Genomic DNA, 19,483 nt, shown 5'->3' on the forward strand with positions numbered 1-19,483 from the left:
TTCTGTACGCTCGATAACCTGCACCTCGATAATCCGCACTTTTAACAATCAAATTCATGAGGTGAACAGTGTTCGGTAAAAAGTATTGAACTATGATTGAAGATTCATGAGGTGAACTATGATGATAAAAATCTGTCTATTTTTTAAATTATAAGCTTTTATTGAACATCATGAAAATGTATGTAATGTAACAATTAACTCATGAACCTCGACAAAAATAAGAAGTTTTAAAAAATACGTCAAAACGTCATTCGGGCATCGCATTTTGTCCACAAGTAGGAATTTAGAAACCCCTGTTATGTTTAAGTCAGCATATTCATATCGTAATACTATTAACTATATTGCTACTTGTAAAACTAATTTCATTTTGAATTTTGCATTGATTTCGTTGTGAAATATGGTGTATATTTTAAATATTTAACCATGTTGTTATTTCTGTTTTTTACAAGATGAGAATTTCAGATTGAGCATTTAGCCACTGTTTAAAACGTAACGATCTTCATCTGTTTATTAACACATATAATACTTAGTTGCACAGGCAACGGTTATTAAATGTAAAAAAAAAAACAATTTGAATGTTCTTGAAACGTAAACGAGGTAGATAGTACTTAAATTCCTAAGTTTTTCCATCAAATCGACTGCACTTGGAAAGTCATCAACCACATAGGTCTGTTGCATCTCGACCAGACTGCTTTGGTGTGATTGTCAAGGCAGTCGTTGCTTGGAAACAGAAACGAGAGAGTTGTGAGAAATCAATGCGGCTAGTGAGCGAGCGCGAGAAACACCAGCGTGATAGAATAAAGAAACCGGTCTAATATACGCACATTTTCATTCGTTATTTTGCTGTGAGTCAGTTCAGTTCGCTTCGGAAATTCCGCCGGACAAACGATCAGGTACGAATATAACAGCCATACTTTGGCTTTGTTAAAGTATAGCAAGTGTTGTTTTTATGTGTTAGTGGTGTTCAACGCTGAGCCACAATGTTCAAACGATGTAATTTGCATCGAATTGTGTATTTACAACTGTACGGTAGCGCAATTATTCAAAGCAGCGCGATAGTAAAAGGAGAAAAGTTGAAAGAGAAAGTGGTTTCCAAACGTGGTTTCGTGGTGAAAGTGTTGTAAGATATAAACAAACGGAGTTTAATCAATCAATATGCAATCGCACGTGAATAGTTGTCATAGAAGAAATCAAAGTGCAGTTCAGTCTCGAGTGCATTGTATTTTCAAAAACAAAGAGAGGTCGCAGAACTCTCTAAGCACCACACACATACCACAATACATTATAGATGATTACTTCGCCGGCCAAAGGGCGCAGCATTCGCAGATCTGATGAAATCGGAGAGTAGAAAGTGTGTAGCATCTTTCACTCCAACTTGCACGAATTGTGCAATTGAGAATAGGATAACAACACAAACACAGAGATAGTCTTCCCATGTTCTCCATTCTCTGAGTTTGTTATATTCTCTTTGTGAGAGCCACTTGAAAGCATCCATAGCTAACGCACGAGTTACTATTTATGAAACGGTTTAAAACCCGCTGAATTTGCAGACCGCCTAGTCAGCTGACGGGCACAAGATAAAACAAGGTCAACAGTTTGTTTTTAGTTATGGGACGAAGAACAACGACGTATTCTAATATTAAAATAATGTTTCGTAATAGTATTGATGAAACCATTTTGAGGTTTTTATCGATTTAGTATGAATCTGATACACAGTACGCGTCAGAATTTTCCATAAAATATACAAATACGTTAATTCTATCAATATTGCTACTGTAGCTTGCACATTTGGCGACTTATAACTACCTGTTGAGTTTAATTTGACAAAAAAGGTGATTCATACGCCCAAATGCATGCCGAGAGTGGCCACTATAAATCTTTCTGAATTGTCTTTGTTGTCTGGCATATTGTGCAATGGTGTAATTGTTTCGTTCGCTACTGCTCGGTGTCAGCGAATGCTTTATTCCACATGGCCATGCTTGGAATTTGAGTTTGACTTAACCAATTGGGGCTGCCAGCGCCGCCGCTTGACAGCTCGTATGCGTGAAACTTGGTATAGAAAAAATAGACATAATTTTTTTTATATGAACTTTCACGCAAACTCTAAACTTTTCCAGATGTCGCCACTGCGGCGCTAGCAGTCCCAATTGTGGAATCAGTTAATTGGCACAACAACAATGAATGTGGACTAGTGGTGGGAGCTCGGAATCGGACCTACCCGATTCCGATTCTGTATTCGGAATCAATTCCGGAGCCGATTCCGGAGTCGATTCCGGAGCCGATTCCGGAGCCGATTTCGGAACCGATTCCGGAGCCGATTCCGGAGCCGATTCCGGTGTTGACTCCGGAGCAAAATCAGTCCGGGAATCTCCATGAGAATGGATCATTTAAAAGTAAATTTGGATTTTTGCGGTTGATTCCGGAATCAATTCTGGAGTCGATTCCGGAGTCGATTTCGGAAACTAATTCCGGACCTACTATCCGGAATCGATTCCAGAAAACTGCGGAGCTACCCGGAATCGATTCCGACAAAAACTTCATTTTTCCCATCACTAATGTGGACGTACACTCTTAAAATTTTTTGCCGAATCTCGGTTAATTTTTGCCGAGATCTGCACAACTGAGATCTCGGCAAAGATCTCGGTTAAATTTCTGTTGCCGACATCTCGGTTAATGTCATTTTGTTTTGACGTTTACGTTTAACCGAGATATTCGGTTAGAACAAATCGAGATTTCGGCAAAATATAAAAACATTTTATTTTTATTTTAGTGATTTTATTTGCGTATCAAATGGGTTTTTTTATGTGATGGAAAGCGTTGGGACAGGCGCCGATTCAACCGCCGGATGGGGCACAGCGTTTGGATGTGGTACCGGTACAGGAAAATGAGCCGGACAAGGAGCGGGCACTGGTACAGGCACGGTTCTGTAAAGCGGGCAGAGTGAAACAAGTCTGAGTAAACCCTTTTTAAATTTCATGTGATCGAGTGTTGATACTTACCTCGTGTAGGTGACCGGAAATGAATCCTGGAGGTCTGAACGATCTGGCAAAGGTTGAAGCAACCGGATTAGCTTCCACATCTGATCCTTAAATAGGGACTGCTCCGAGCGACGCTCTGAAGAGCACCGGTTGCGTGCGCTGATGGAGTTTCCTAGCCCCAACCCCGCTTCATACCTGTGCTCGATCGCACGCTACTGATTCTCTTTTTTTTCACGCTGAGAGACTCTTTTTCACTTTTTTTTTACATTTTTTATTTTACATCAATTTCTTCACACTCACTCCGAAAGGTTTTCGTTTCATTAGCACGAAATTAACAGAATGGCGAATGACAGATAGAATACCGAGCCTCGGCTAATCCAAGTAGTAAAGCTGAATTCTCGGTTATTTTGACGGATTATCTCGGTGACAGCAGTGTTAACGTATGTGCTCGGCATGTTGTGTTGCCGAGTTTCGGTTCAAATTTTTATTTAACTGATATTTCAGTTTTAAATGGTACTGATTTTCGGCTACTGGGTTTTTTCAACTGACATATCAGCAAGAATCGAAAGAGCCGACGGATTTCGGCAGTTTTTTTAACCGAGGTCGTGAAATATTTTTAAGTGTGTATATGCCATTATCCCTTCGCATGTGTGTGTGTGTGTGTGTGTGTGTGTGTGTGTGTGTGTGTGTGTGTGTGTGTGTGTGTGTGTGTGTGTGTGTGTGTGTGTGTGTGTGTGGTGTGTGTGTGTGTGTGTGTGTGTGTGTGTGTGTGGTGTGTTGTGTGTTTGTGTTGTGTGTGTGTGTTGTGTGTGTGTGTGGGTGTGTGTGTGTGTGGTGTGTGTGTGTGTGTGTTTGTGTGTGTGTGTGTGTGTGTGTGTGTGTGTGTGTGTGTGTGTGTGTGTGTGTGTGTGTGTGTGTGTGTGTGTGTGTGTGTGTGTGTGTGTGTGTGTGTGTGTGTGTGTGTGTGTGTGTGTGTGTGGAGGGTGGTGGGTGGGGGTATATGTGTGTATTTGTATATTAAAACAAATTAGTTGAGGCAACTCAATTATGTCTACAGTTGGTTTGACTATCAGAAGCTTTAATATATACGGCGATTTTTATTTATTAACTTTCATTTCATGTTCGCAGACTCCTTATACAATAGGGTAAATGTACCAGTATAGGGCAGGTTAGTACAGCAGTTTCACTTAAACAGCTCGTACACTCACAATGTTTATTATTTTTCTTGAATGTGACATTATTATGGACGATAAACTATCGTATTCTGTTGTGATATTTTATATTTGACATTTCATATGCATTTTCTACCGATATTCATGAAAATGCAAACACTGTTTTTGTTCCTATTTTCGGCAGTTTGGTCCTATTTTCGGCAGGCTGTGCTCCTATTTTCGGCAACGCGAATACGGATCGATAAATATTTTAATTAATGCCAATAGGTAGACAAAAATGTTTGAAACAATTTTACACGCTCACTTTCCTAAAATTAGTGTTGAAAAGCACTTAAATCATCAATTTTATGTTGCCCATTTTGGGCATTTTGCTGGCAATTGTTACAGTCTCTTTGATGTGAGTTACAAACAAAGTAGGCGTTGAAGAAAAGAGACAGTCTGACGGCTATAGAGTACTGCTCCGACTGGCTCACAAATTATTATTTTTCTATCAAGTTATTGGATTATTTATAGTGAAATTGGTGATATTTGATACAAGAAATGTCGTGTTATGTGTCGACATACGCAGTGCAGTTTTCTGATAAAGTTTCAAATGAATATTCAACGAAATCAAAAGAGTGTTATTGTTTCAAATTTCTACAGGAGCCAACAGCATTGATCTGTCAAAAATCAACATTTACGGTGTACCTATTTTCGGCAGTATTTAAAGTGAATAATTACTTGTTTTTCGTGATTTTAAAATTCTAAAAGGGCTAGAAAATATTCTACAACCATAGAATCTTTCGTAAAAACCACACTTTCAATGCGTTAGTGCTATGGTTCTCTTAATAATGAAACCTGCCGAACTATTGGCTGACAGCAAATCTGCCGAAAAAATGTGAACTCTGCACATTTTGTTTGATATTTTGAAAAATACGCAAGGAAATGATGTGATACCACCGACAAACCGACGTGACACTTCGAACAAAATGAGCTTCAAAAGTTGTCTCCTTATTTCAAATGAAAATACGTTAAACACTAGCACCATCTCTATAATGATTCGCTTACTACACTGACACAGAGGAGAAACTGCTAAATCCCCTTTTGGTTTTTCTTCGCAAATTCCAATGCGTGTTGTTTTATGTACTTCTCACATCTTTTGCATTGATTTGGAAACTTATAAAATGATTTTCCTGGGTGTTTTGTCCAATAATTCTCACAAAATCTTGCCTCACACTTCCTTCGCAATTTGTATTTAGAAAAGTTGTTTACATCGAAGCAGCAGTGAACAGAGCTTACTTTGACAGAAGCAATCGCCTCACTGGTAAATGACAGTACTTTCGTGTGGGACACTTTTGTAACGCCAGTGTCACGTCGGTTTGTTGGTGGTGATACTTCGTATATGAATAACAAATAAGTATATCTCTATTACAAAAATATGTGTTGAAAAATTTTTAGACGCGTTTTTGCGTAATTACACGTTTTTAGTTACACTGCCGAAGACAGGTACACTGCCGAATACTGGTACAGTTACCCTACCTTATAAAACTTCAAATAAGACTTTAAATTATTGTAAACTGTTTTTTTTATTGTTTACTGATTTAATGCTGTATTGAAACTCTTTACCAACTGCTCTTGAAACTCGAGCTCGTATATAATGTACCAGGGACTTAATCAACTGAATAACCATTTAAAAATTAGTCTAATACATCTATTGTGTAAAGACCGGTCTTATGACTTGCGTACTTCTGACACGGAAGAAGAAGAAAAAGTAATTATAATTGATAACAAAAATAACTAAGCTCAAGTGTGTGCCTAACACAGCTAAGTTTGTATTACTATGTTTGCTTCATTGTACAGATTTTTCATTCAAATCAATTCCATCTGACAAACATCCGCCGGTTAAACTGTTCGAACATGTTTAAAAATAAATAACATTCTGTGCTCAACCATACCCCGTCGAAGAAGATCTCACTGCTATATTCATACATAATTACATCATTTTTCTCCATTTTTTTCCATTTTTGGTTTTTCTCATTACACTGTATGAACTTCCGTTAGCTGTAGGAACGGTCTTTACAATCGTTTTGCGTTATTAAATTCAATAATCCAAAACCGAAGTTATTCCGTCTTTAATAGGTTTAAAAGGTTTTTATAACCGAAGTCCGGCGAAGTCCTACTCTGTTTGTAAGCTTATTCATTTATTATTGATTGATTCAGATTAAAATGTTTAGCTTCCTCAACATTCGTTGTTGAGATCTGCCTTAGTAACTAATGTTCAAAGCTCTAAGTTAATTGTTAGGTTCACCTATCAATAGGCAGGTTATATGTATGGGTGGTTCGATCCAACAGGGCTTGAACCCATCATATACATGTTTCGTTTTTTCACGCGCTTTACAGGGTTTTCCGAGTCACTTTATAAAGCGAACGTTATCATTGTCCATCGCTTGTATGATGTGTTTCAACTGCTATCACTAATTGTATTTCATTAACAATAAATTACATATTATTTTCAATGCGCGGTGCCGTCTTCTAGGCCTTGAACCTCTTTCGGTTAGAAGACGCAATGCACAGTGCTCTTTCATCGCTGGATTGCTAAATGGCTCTATCGACTCATCGCCTTTGTTGCATCGAGTCGATATCTATGCACCATCCCGAACACTTAGGTCTAGAGAAACTCTACGGCTCGCTCAACCCCGTTCCAGTGCTGGTCGGTCTGACCCTATGTTCCGCATGTCGGCTGTCTTCAACACTGTCTCGGATTGCTTCGACTTCGACATCTCAACTCAGTGCTTCAAGGAACGTCTCCGGCTTTTGCCGTGGCCGCAGTGAATTGCGATGTAAATCTTATTTTTGCTATGTATTTTTTTCTCAATTGAACTGTTACATCTTAATTAGGCCATAGGTTGAAGATTAAAAAAAAAACATAATTAATAGGACAATCCTGTAATCAGGGTATACACTATTTTTTCCCCGTAGTACAGTTGTAAACTCTTACTACTTAATAATATGTCCGCCATGAATTCAAGCTAGGTCCGTTCTAGTCTCGTGATTCTCAATTATGTCTCGAATAGGCGGGCATGTCCGCGTTAGACGTTACGCCAAATAAAAGAAGAAATATAGCTACAGTTTAGAACGTTCGTTTCGACCATTGCAAGGCGTACTTGGTCAGTTTTCAAAGAGAATAGCGAGGGTTTCAGAGAAAATTTTCAATGTCAACCATGTCAAGCATTTTTCACAGCTTGCGAGATGCTTTCCATTGCTGTCTATTGTTGTCTTTGCATCACATTCATTTTTCAAGTCCTCCTCATAACACGTCACAAGCTGATGTGAGTTTGGGGGGTTTACGATACATTTTTTCGAAGGCGATCGATGTTCCGAAGTTTCTTAAAAGTACTATCACAAACAGAAAATAGGAAACGTTTTTAAAATACATCTTTGTTTGCATAAAAATGCTGAAATCGCTAAAAGTGGAACGTACTTATTAATTGGATAGAACTCGAATAATGAATACTGTTCCACTAAGGGCTTTATATGTATTGAAAATCATATGAAAGAACTGAAAATGTAACGATAATCAAATACAATCTGTGACAGCTATGGAAAAACAACTTGTAGCTATAATACTGTTCACATTGTATTGTAAACGATGTTTTGATATTACATGCAATGTAGAAGATCCATTCCTTTTTTTCTTCTAAATATCTTTAAAATAGATGTAATAAAATAGATAGTTCCAATTACTTAGCTTCGATGATTTTTTTAACACATCATACTACCAAAACCATATCACGAAATCTAAAAAAACCGGTATGCAACTTCACACAAGACACATTTCAATGGTCTGAAACATATCTAGACCACAACTGTTATCTGTAACTTATCATTACGTTACGCTTGTACCTTTTTATGCTAAATAAGCTAGATTAAATTTTGTGACATTTATGAAATGTCGTGAGGCACGTGAACTAACGTAAATGGTATCTATGTATATCAATCCAATTGAATTCAAATCATAATCGGATAGTTAGCGTCCTTCACAGTTTTTATCACACGACCTATTATCAAAGATTTTTGAGGAAATCTTTAGCATACAGTATTTTCCCGAGTTATGTGAATACTAGGTTCCGGAAATATTCGCGTAACTCTAGTTTTCACGTATATCGAATATCGCTTTTTACGCGACAAAATATAGTTGATCAATAGTCATTTTTTGGGCCGGTCTGGTGGTGCAGTCCTCAACTCGTGCTTAACTTAGCAACATGCCCGTCATGGGTTCAAGCCCCGAATAGACCGTGCCCCTATACGTAGGACTTGACTATCCTGCTATCGTAACAATAAGTCACTGAAAGCCGAGCCCACTTTCCTAGTGAATACAGGCAGGTTGTTGTGCCAAAGAAGACGAATAGTTATTTTTGGTTTCAGTTGATACTGTTATGCAATTAATTTCTTATTGTATACAAGAAATTTTGGATATTTCTTACTTTTTAGCTGTATCAAACTTTTAGCATTTATTTTGCATTTGGAAATTGTTGGAGATAACTGCACGGAAACGACATATAAACTATCAACATATAAAAATTGGCGTATCTCAAATTCACGCAACTCGAGTGTCTCGTATCTCTGGGAAATACTGTACTTCAAATAAAGCGCCCGCCTATAGGTAGAGGACTATGATTCATGATACTATTTACGGAAATCGCCTCTAATACTTCATCAGCCACTTAAAGCAAACCTACAAAGAAATGTTGGTGTTTGCAGTTGCGATACAAACTAAATCACTCGTGTAAAGATAAAGAACACGGTTGCCCAGTACAAACTGTAGCATTTAACGAAACGAAAAGAATCAAAAAGGCACAGGGTAAACATAATGGCTAGATCAGCGGTTTATAACCGGAAATGCACTCTACATGGGGGGAAAAGCTGGGTTTGATTTTGTTCAGTAGTGATTTAATTGTGTATTAACTTGTTATCTTTTTTTGTATTTTATCTATAGGCGAACTATTTCTGCATAATGCCCTGCTGTGCAAATAGTGACAATGGGCTAGGTGAGTACAGTGTTTATGTAATTTTAAATTATTTAAAAAAATACAGGCGGTCCCCGAGATACACGGTACCTCTTATACGCGGATTCGGAGATACGCGGTTTTCTAAATTTGACAATTCTTTGAGCAAAATGTAATATCCAAATTCGAGTTACGCGGTAATTTGCGGCCGTTTTCGGTCCCCATTAACCGTGTATCTCGGGGACCGCCTGTATATATATTTTTTAATGCTTAATATTCTATGTGATCTTGTAGTTAACGCAAATCTTTAGTATTCTATTTGCTATTCCAATCATTTTTCCATGTTTGTCTAAGTTTAAACATTCTGAAAACATAAAATTCGTAACAAACTACAAGCTGCAGCACATACACATTTATAGATCCCGCCAAAATGAAAACGACTAAACGAATGATTTTAAAGTGTCTAAGACAGTCAAAAAGTGCATTCGATTCGATGGTTATAATTTTGTTGCATTCGCTGGAATAGAATGAACACATTCTCTATCACATTGTAATTGTCGACATAAGTATTTTTACATGTTTCGTCACTTGTGAAGCATTACTATTTTGGGTGGAATTTCATTGCATAGAATTTCAGGACTCACAAACTGATTTTTCATTTGTAAACTAAATGCAAGGCGGAATATATCGAATGATAATGAAAGATTCAATTTCAATATTACATCTATCCCATTTCAATAAGTACATGCGCTATCGGGCGAGGAAAAATATGGGTGGTAGTACGGGAATAACGAGATAAATACACATCTAAAACGACATAGCTTTTTACGTGTACAGCTGTGTAAAGGAGACGGAAATTTTGAAAGAGAAATATAAAGAGAAAGAGAGAGGCAATCAAATATAGCAAGAGAAACTTAAAGAGAGAGATGTGAAAACGAGAAGGAAAGCGATAGAGAATGAGCGAACCTTTAAAGTAGATGAAACACATTGCAGCAATAATTAGCGATCGAATGCATCAGGTTAGATTTCTATATATGCAGTGACCTTGAGCCTGATATGGTGAGTATAGTAGCGTCGTGCGTTTAAGTACAAAACTGCATCCCAGATGCGGGTGCATTCGAACCCAACGATAGAATAGTTTACTCCAAGTAAAGCATCAGGCAACAGTAGCCTTCAATGCATGTCGTCATATAAAGCCTACCTGCGTAGTCAGCAATGTACATGTGTCGGCTGTTGTGTCATTTGATTCTGGACCTGAGGATAGGACAACCAGTAACGTTTTGCAGCTCAGTGCGGTCAGCTGTCGATCGAACGCTGATCTTCAGTGTGATAGTGAGGCAAACAATCGAACCTCAGCTTTGTTAATACAACTCTTCGGACAAGTGTGGTGTACTGATTGCGTCTCGTGAGAATAAAATTGTATGCGTAGGTGTGACTGTTTGTTAGCAAACGGTGTGAAGTTTGATGGTGCGCTAGCATACAACAAAAACCTACCATAACATTTAAGGGGCTTCTTGCTTACGTAGACAATGATGTGTTTTGCGTGTAAAAACTAGACAACCCGATTTATACGTGGCAACATTTTCGAAATAGTTGATGTTTTAGTTATTCTAAGCACAGTTGTCATAATAGAGCTATTTTACTGTCATTAAAATAAAAAAAAGTTGCCAATGTGCCAAATTGGGTCACATGTACCTACATTTTATACATTATTTTTCTTGTATTTCAAAAGAGTGTATTTCAAAAGTTGCTTTGTCTATGTAAAGAATAAATCATTTTGTATAAATAAAAAAGATTCAGTCCTTGTCCCATTGTTATAACATGTACATCTTAGGAAAAATAATGTATCGTTAACCTAACACATATTAGATATATCCATATCACATATGTATTTCTGACACCTAAACTTCAAGGTATACCAATGCTTTCAATTCCACATCTCACGCAAAACTGCTCATGTTTTGTTGATGTTTTCAACCCATACTGTATGAGTAACGGTTCGACGCGTTCCATACCAACATAAGATAGAAATGGTTTTATACACATGCCTGCGTTTATTTTAGTAATCTCCAAATTGATACAGCGAGATAAATGCGTTATCTTATCATATTTACTTTTTCCACGCGTTGAAGAATTCCAAAAGACAAACAAACTGCATTAAGTATTTGGACTGCAGAAGAGAGTGATATTGAAATTCATTCCCAATTTGTACCATGGGGTTGTGCTGTGGCAGTACAGATCGTGTTACAAAATATTCTAAAGAAGACATTCAACAGCCAACTGAAAGTAAGCCGTTAATGTTTTAGATTCATTTTTTTTCTTTATTTTTATAGACGCTTTGAGCCGATTGGCCTCATTCGCCTCTTTTTTTTAGTTTCAATGATACACTTAATGTTATACATATTATAAATGTGCTCGTTTACCCGAATGTCGTATGTTTAATCTCATTTATCTGCAGGTGAACCACTCAAATATGATCCTGACTTTAAAGGACCTCTGTCCAAAAGGTCCTGTACGGATCTTCCGTGTTTATTTTTGTTTGTTATTTTTCTCTGCGCCTGGGGTTACGTAGCGTACTATGGTAAGTAGAGTTAACTAACGCACTGCATTACAAACATGATAAAGCTTCATTTCTTTGACGTAGCTGTTCAACATGGCGATTTAAATCGATTGCTTGTGCCAATTGACTCAGATGGACGAAAATGTGGTGTAGATAGCGAAGTTCGTGACGAACCTTACCTTGTGTTTTTCAACATAACTGAATGTGCTAAAATCGATGTGCCTATTTCAGGTTGCAGCACTACGCAGGTTAGTATGGCGTTCAATGCATTTGTCAACAGTCAACTGGCTATAATAAATTCCATTTATGTATTGATTTTTTTTGCAGGTTTGTGTAAGTCAATGCCCAAATCAAGATTTTGATTTCGAATCCGCAAACTGCAATCCTTCCAATGTTAATGAAATCCGTTCCAAATTAATATGTAAGCAAAATGTTAAGAAAACCGACCTAACGACATGCCAAATTATTCGACAATATATCAAATCACAGAGATGCGCACAGACAATGCAAAAAAGCACTCCATGTAAGTATCAAACAAATATTTCCAATCCATGCTTAAATTCATGTAGTCATATGTTGTCTGTTATATCCGTAATGTATGAACTGTAGTTATGAACAATTTGGATTCCAACATTTACTTTAAAACTATTGATAAAGTATCCAACGGGCAACGGTTGATATGAAATATGACTTCCTCTTTAGTTAACCTTTAACCATTATTACTTCCAGTGGTAAACCGATGCGTTTCTAACATTCCGGAGGGACAATGTACTCTCATACCGAAACAGTTTCGACAACAACCGCCCATTACAAGTACCAAATTTCAAACCTCAGCCAAAGAGTGTAAAGAACAACGCGAACTTGAAAATATTTTGGAAGAAAAAATTTCTAAACTACAATCTTTTTTGGCAAGATACGTGAATAATCTCATATCCGTTCTAACGAAAAATAATAGCGTCCATCAGGTTTGTGTTTTTTTGTTCGTTCGCTTTTGTTGTGTTTTATTATATATTTCACATCAAAATCTTTCACCCTGTAGTTTTAACACAAGCTAATAACCAAGTTAAGACAGTTATTATACATTGTAACAAATTAACTCTTAAGCCACTGTCTTTCATTTACACTCTTAGGGAATTTACAGGCTTCTTTTTTTAGTAAATAACGCTTACTAATTCCCACGAAACAAACATATTCTTCACGTAAACATTTTCCTTGAAATGCAGTAATACTTATATTGACTTCGTCGTCTTTTCTTTTCATGTATTCTTTGTAACAATTTCGTACTTTCAAAATCATCTATGACCATGACATTATGCCACGATCGGGACTGTGTATGGTTTGTCAGTCTCAAAACGATGCATTCCTGACATGGGGACAATCACTAATGGGGCTCGTAATGTCCAGCGATCAATAGATGAGGCGATAAAAAATTTGAAACTTTTTATCGGGGTAGGTGCGCTGCCATTGTTGTGAAACGATGGTTTAGCCTTTCTTATTCATTCGTGTAAATATTCTCTAATTCTCTAAATCCCTGTAACGTTACATGATACGGTTTTTCTTAATATATTTTAAATATAGCACTATTTTAAGTAAATTTGTTGCCATGAATTTCTTCATTTTTTTTCAATTATAACATTCAACATTTAATTATAAAGTTAAAATATTTAAACTATCATTTGGTATTGCAAACATTTTAAAAAAGGCAATCTTAAACATAATCCTTTAATTATTACTCCTTATTTAATAACAATCCACAATATCACCGTTCTTCTAACTTTGTGCTATGCGAATGAATGGATGAAGCTTTATTTGAATCTACACTCATTTTCACTCATCATTATTCGTAAATTCAAATAACTTAACATTCATTTTGTTATTTCTTTGTTAAGGATGAGCACACTACGACTATCTCCAATATTTCCTAAAATGTACTAACCAAGTAGATTCTCCAGCATTAATTTCAGCAATATAAGCAATGCTATAAACACTAGATTGAACATTATTTTCATTATTGAATAATATTTTTGTATGCGTTCTGTCTGTATTTCAGACTAGTCAAATGATAGTGGAAGATATTTTGGAATCTTGGCGTATGATATTAGTTTTCATAGCATGTTCTGTCTTGGCTAGTTTAATTCTCATCGCGATGCTTCGATGGATAGCGAAACCTTTAGTATGGATTTCGATTATTGGAGTAATTACTGCGCTAAGCTATGGAGCTTACTACAGCTTCCGGCAATACCAGCAAATCCGTGCCAATCCGGTAGCAGCACATGTGAACGTGTCTCCAAATCTTAGTTCTTTGGTAAATTCCTGGTTTAAGTCAGATCAAACCTGGCTGTGGATACTGATTGCCCTATCAGTTATATTGATCGTCTTACTGTTGGTTGTATTGGTCTTACGAAAAAGGATCGTGATCGCCATCGCTCTTCTGAAGGAGGGTAGCAAGTGAGTAAAAAGATTAAATACTTGAACAGCTGTTCTTCTAAATATAAGTTATATTTATTTTTCAGAGCTGTTAGTGCCAGTTTTTCAACAGTATTCTTCCCCCTTGTACCATGGATATTGCAGGCTGTGGTTATTGTATTTTCTTTATTAGTACTTTTATTCTTAGCATCTATTGGTGTTCCTGTATACAAAGTAAATGGACTCAACTCGTCTTTAACGTGCGTTTGCACAAATGGATACATGGAAGGTGACATATGTGATCCAGTCGCATTCAATGAAAATTGTCGAGACACTAGTAGAATCTATGATCAAGAACGATGTCTTGATGCTGCATGTCACTTTCAGGAGGTGGATACCCCAGGTATAGTTAGGTTCTTCCATGTAAGTATCATCCTGTTGTGTTATTCAGAAATATTGTAAGCTCGTAGTAAAGCAACGATCCTATCTTTTTTGTTCATTTCAATTTCAGGCTTTAAACGTGATCGGATTTTTTTGGTGTATTTGTTTTGTATCCGCATTCAGCGAAATGGTGCTTGCTTTCACATTCGCCACATGGTACTGGACGCGCCAAAAATCACGCCTTCCATTCTTTGTGTTAACGCGTGGCGTTACACACACGGTTTACTATCATCTTGGTACATTGGCTTTCGGATCGTTAATTATTGCTATTTGCAAAATTATTCGAGCCATTCTCGAATATGTAGACCATAAACTTAAGCGGTACGATAATGGACTCACTCGTGCCGTGTTGTGCTGCTGTCGATGCTTTTTTTGGTGCTTGGAAAGTTTTTTGAAATTTTTAAACAGAAATGCCTACATTATGTGTGCAATCTATGGGAAAAACTTCTGCTCAAGTGCAAAAGATGCATTCAGCCTACTTACGCGAAACGTGCTCCGAGTAATTGCATTGGACAAGGTTACGGGATTCTTATTTTTCTTGTCTAAGTTACTCCTTGCTTCTGGAATGGCAGCCGTAACGTACACGTATTTTGATAGTGATCTACCAAAGATGCAACTAAATTACCCTTTTGTGCCAGCTGTACTCGTTTTCATTGGAACGTTCATTATTGCATCCATATTCTTCAGCGTTTACTCTGTTGCTGTTGACACCTTATTTTTGTGTTTTTGTAAGTATCTATGCACGAGACTTATGGCTTACACGGGACTTCGCATTAAATACATGCAAATGTTAATATTTTCTATTAAACTCTCTCCATGACAGTGGAAGACATAGAACGAAACGATGGCAGTGCCGAGCGACCCTTTTATATGTCCAGAGGATTGCAAAAAATATTGGGGAAGAAGCAAAAGTAAATTGAAGATATCACCAAAGATTTATTGTCTACCGTCAACACTGTCGCGGGGTAGCAGCACCAATCAACCGCAGTTCTTCCTATGGACTATTTGGATAATGCGTGACCAAGCAAATATTTCCACGCACATAGAATTCTAAACCTTTAAGCCAATACAGCCCATTTGTAAATATTTGGATGAAACAGCTGTTTAATAGTATATGTCATTTCGTTCACATATGAAGTAATTTAAGTCTATATTTTGATACTAATTTATACATAATGCGTACCATGGGTATGATGAAATGAAATTCAACGAGAATTTAGAAGAACCGATGAGAGTAGGCATTTAAATCAAGAATATATTGTGATTGATAATATTGGTAGATCTTATTAGAATTCAAAACTCATAAATTCAAATTACACCTTAATCATTTTCTAATGTGTTGAATATTTCTACAACCATCACTAGATGAATTGTAATTATTATATACATACAGTAATTTTCAAAACTATACGATCAAAGTATGTACTGTTCGGTAAATATTGGAAATTCATATCTGGAATGGATAGTGAAACATTAGATGCTACAATAATGATGATCAAAGGAACAGATTTCTTGTTTTGACAATGGTATAGTAATAAAAATATCAATTTTTCGAATTTAACTTACACGCGTGTTTTATTCATAATGTCGTGCAATACGTTGAAGAAAGCATAAAAACTCAGTGTTCTTATATTTTTGAAAAGAATTGCATACACTCATATTCAATGTGAAGCAATACGGTCTAGCCTTTCCTTCTGAATAAAAAGAAACTGTAAAACAGGCGTTTTGAAATCTAGAAATCATAAGAAGCAATTAAAACGGAAAAGTCTGCCAATGGTGTTCTATTGTGGTTTAAACCAAAGCATGGGGAATATGTTTCATAAATATTAATAAATTGTGGAATTTCATCAATTATAGAAAATAAACTGACACTATTTTAAATAAAGTTTAGTATTCTTCTTTGACACAATAACCGTTGTCGGCTAAGACCTGTCTGTACCACTTATGGGTTTCGGTTTTAGTGACTCATTTATTACCATAACATGATAGTCAGTCCTACGTATGGGGGCACGGTCCATTCGGAGCATGAACCTCCCCTCTCTCTCTTGTTAGCCTGCTCGAGATAGAGCACGTCGATGTGGTATGGTCCGAGTAATAATCATTCTCCAGGATGATCGGTCCCTGGCTGCAGCCTCCCATCCATGCAGACACACGATCTCCAACAGGTATCACTTCACCTGGTCCAGCCATCGAGTTCACTGTTCTCCCCTGCGCCTTATGCCGAACTGGGGATCACTGTCGAACACCTTCTTGGCGGGGCATGAGTCCGGCATCCTCATGACATGCCCCAGCCATCGTATCCTGCCAGCCTTCGCCACCGTCAGGATGCTCGGTTCACCGTACAGCTCAGCTAGCTCGTGGTTCATCTTTTCCTTCCAACTCTAATGCTCAAACAAACTGCCAAAGATGGTCCGGAGGATGCGTCGCTCAAAAACGCCCAGAGCGTTTGCATCCTCCGCTCGGATGGTCCAGGACTCATGTCCACAGAGGACCACCGGGCGAATCAATGTGGCGAATCTTGATGTCTTCTGGATCTCAGCAGTCGGTGAAGCCCATATTATGCTGGATGGAGGCATTTCTGGAGGATCTGCCGTAGATAGCAAAATTTGGTCGGTGGTGGATTTGCCTTCAACGAACCCAGCTTGGTAGTTGGCAGCAAAATTTGTAACAAGGGGCGCAAGTCTGCAGAACAGGATCTGGGACAGAATCTTGTAGGTGGCGTTAAGGACTGTGATGGCTGTGATGAAAAGTTCGAGCATTTCAACCTGTCACCCTTTTTATAGACTGGGTGATTGCCATCCACTCCTCCGGTAGTTCCTCATGCTCCCAGATTTTTTACGATCAGATGGTGCATTTCGACGGTAAGCCTCTACGGTCCCATCTTGAAGAGCTCGGGCGCCAGTCTATCACTGCCAGCAGGCTTATTGTTCATAAACTGCTTAATGGTGCTGACAATCTCATCCAGAGAAGGCAGGGTACCTCGTCTTCTGCATCATTGCTGTAGCTGGTGTTGCCGCTGTGCTGCTACTGTGGTGGTAGTCTTATTCTGCTACTTGTGCCAGCATCTCCTGCCCCTGCTCCATTCATATGTCCTTCCAAGTGACAGGCATGTTATACGAGTTGACGAGTGTACCACGAGACCATGACACATCACGTGATCGTAAACGTTCAGCGAGAGATAGTGGTGAGAACAGAGCTCTCTTAGTAGTCAGTGATGACGAAATTTAAAAAAAATAACCGATATCGCTTCCGAATGACTTTACCAAAAGCAAAAGCGGCTCCGACAGGTAGGTATAAAAATCCAAGCTCAAAATAGTCCGAAGTCGTCCGCTGCCGGTTGACAGGCGGATCCGTCAAAGTAGTACGGATAGTTGGATGTTTTAAGCGCGAAATTCGATAGGTGTTTTATTAACATACAGATTTCTACTATTTCTTCTTCTTCTTTGGCACAACAACCGCTGTCGGACAAGGCCTGCCTGTGCCCACTAGTGAAAGTGAGCTTGGCTTTCAGTGTCTTATTGTTACCATAGCAGGATAGTCAATCCTACGTGTCTATTCGGCACGGTCTATTCGGGACTTGAACCCATGACGGGCATGTTGTTAAGTCGTACAAATTGACGACTGTATCACCAGACCGGCCCTTTCTACTATTTATCTTGTTTAAAATTTAACTAGTTTTCCTTCTTTTGATTAAACTACGGCTAGTACATAGGAAAAGCATGGTTTCGGACGGCACCGAACTAGTGATGGGACAAACCACGGGAATCACTTCCGAATGACTCCGCCAAAATTAGAAGCGGCTCTGGAGGGTAGTGCAAAACTTAAATCTCGGAGCCGTTCCTGGAACTGATCCCCAACTCATATCGGTCCTATAACTTATTCTTAGTAAATATCTTTCGCGATAATGGTTCTGAATCCATACCGGATCTGGAGCTTATACCGAACCCACGCCGATCCTGTAAATACAGAACCACATCTTTTGTTAACCACAACCTTTTTTATACCGGTCAAAGAATGTACCTTAATCTAACTCAGTCTGGGAACGGATCGTGAACCTATTTCGGTCCTGAAACCGATACAGTCCTGCAACTGATACACTACTATTCAGTAAACCATTTCCAAGAGCACCTTTTTGAAAAATTTGACGTAGATATTCTGCGGAGCGAAAATAAACCTGATCGAAGTAGTCAAAAGTAAGGCTGCGGGCCACAAATGTTTTTGAGAAATCTACGTTCTCAACGTTTGTAGGATTGGTACAAAATCGATTTGAGAATCTTTTGAAAATCTTTAAGAGAGAATCTTTGAGAAAGTTGACGATGCAGCGATCGGCTATCTGATATATGTACAATTGTGCTATTCGTTTATCGGTAATAACGTTGCAAATTGTTTAAAATGTTCATAGTTGAAAAAAGGGTTTCTCAGTTTCTCAGAGTGAGAAAAATTGACGACGGCCACGGGCTCGCATGTGCGCATGTCGCGAGTGTTGAGAATGTTGAGTGAGTGAGTGTTTGAGAATGTTTTTTCAGAGCATAGAGCTCTGTTCGTTAGTAGCTCTGCGCATTAGTAACTCAGCTGGAGGCTTTTTGGGTTGTCTGTAAAAATCTCGCTCATGTGCACTTTTGTGCTATTGCAGTCAGAATCAGTGTTGCGAACGGTGATGGTCGTCGACATAAAATTTTACAAAATGATACTTTTTGAACGGAAAACGGAAAAATATCATTTGACACGATGATATTTTTCTGCTACATTCATTTGAATGTTTGATTTTGCTGTACTTCAAGTGAACTAGATCTTAATCAAAAATGGGTCCTTTTTCGTGTTTTCGCGAGGATTTCTATACTCCTCAATTATGAATTTATAAAAAAAAAACGATCACATTTTGCTCATCAAAGAGCTACTCCATTTTTCATCTGAGTGAGCTCAAGCGCGCTCAGTGAGATG

The 19,483-nt window shown here is 38.0% G+C and overlaps 2 protein-coding genes across 14 annotated transcripts; one reads left to right on the forward strand and one right to left on the reverse strand.

Annotated features, from left to right (window-relative positions):
* Window positions 1–765: 765 nt before the first annotated feature.
* Window positions 766–16,103, forward strand: LOC121599593 (choline transporter-like 2). 13 transcript variants are annotated; one of them, XM_041927492.1, is made up of 12 exons: window positions 766–893; window positions 9,126–9,177; window positions 9,973–10,194; window positions 11,268–11,421; window positions 11,594–11,716; window positions 11,780–11,943; window positions 12,023–12,218; window positions 12,425–12,660; window positions 13,746–14,143; window positions 14,209–14,524; window positions 14,613–15,270; window positions 15,366–16,103. In XM_041927492.1, the coding sequence occupies exons 4-12, from the start codon at window positions 11,349–11,351 to the stop codon at window positions 15,455–15,457; spliced, it is 2,256 nt and encodes a 751-aa protein (XP_041783426.1). In that variant the 5' UTR covers window positions 766–893; window positions 9,126–9,177; window positions 9,973–10,194; window positions 11,268–11,348; the 3' UTR covers window positions 15,458–16,103. The 13 variants fall into 13 exon arrangements, with proteins under 13 accessions (XP_041783426.1, XP_041783431.1, XP_041783432.1 ...); XM_041927497.1 differs by lacking the exons at window positions 9,973–10,194; window positions 11,268–11,421 and having other exon boundaries at window positions 767–893; XM_041927498.1 differs by lacking the exons at window positions 766–893; window positions 9,973–10,194; window positions 11,268–11,421 and adding an exon at window positions 6,945–6,969.
* LOC121599594 (cyclin-dependent kinase inhibitor 1C-like) lies at window positions 2,613–3,605 on the reverse strand. The gene is made up of 2 exons (XM_041927505.1): window positions 3,000–3,605; window positions 2,613–2,924 (listed from the first exon to the last, which is right to left on the reverse strand). Exons 1-2 carry the CDS (start codon window positions 3,077–3,079, stop codon window positions 2,801–2,803), a joined length of 204 nt encoding a protein of 67 aa, XP_041783439.1. The 5' UTR covers window positions 3,080–3,605; the 3' UTR covers window positions 2,613–2,800.
* Window positions 16,104–19,483: the final 3,380 nt, after the last annotated feature.

The sequence above is a fragment of the Anopheles merus genome, chromosome 3L (assembly GCF_017562075.2).
Source record: "Anopheles merus strain MAF chromosome 3L, AmerM5.1, whole genome shotgun sequence".
NCBI lineage: Eukaryota > Metazoa > Arthropoda > Insecta > Diptera > Culicidae > Anopheles > Anopheles merus.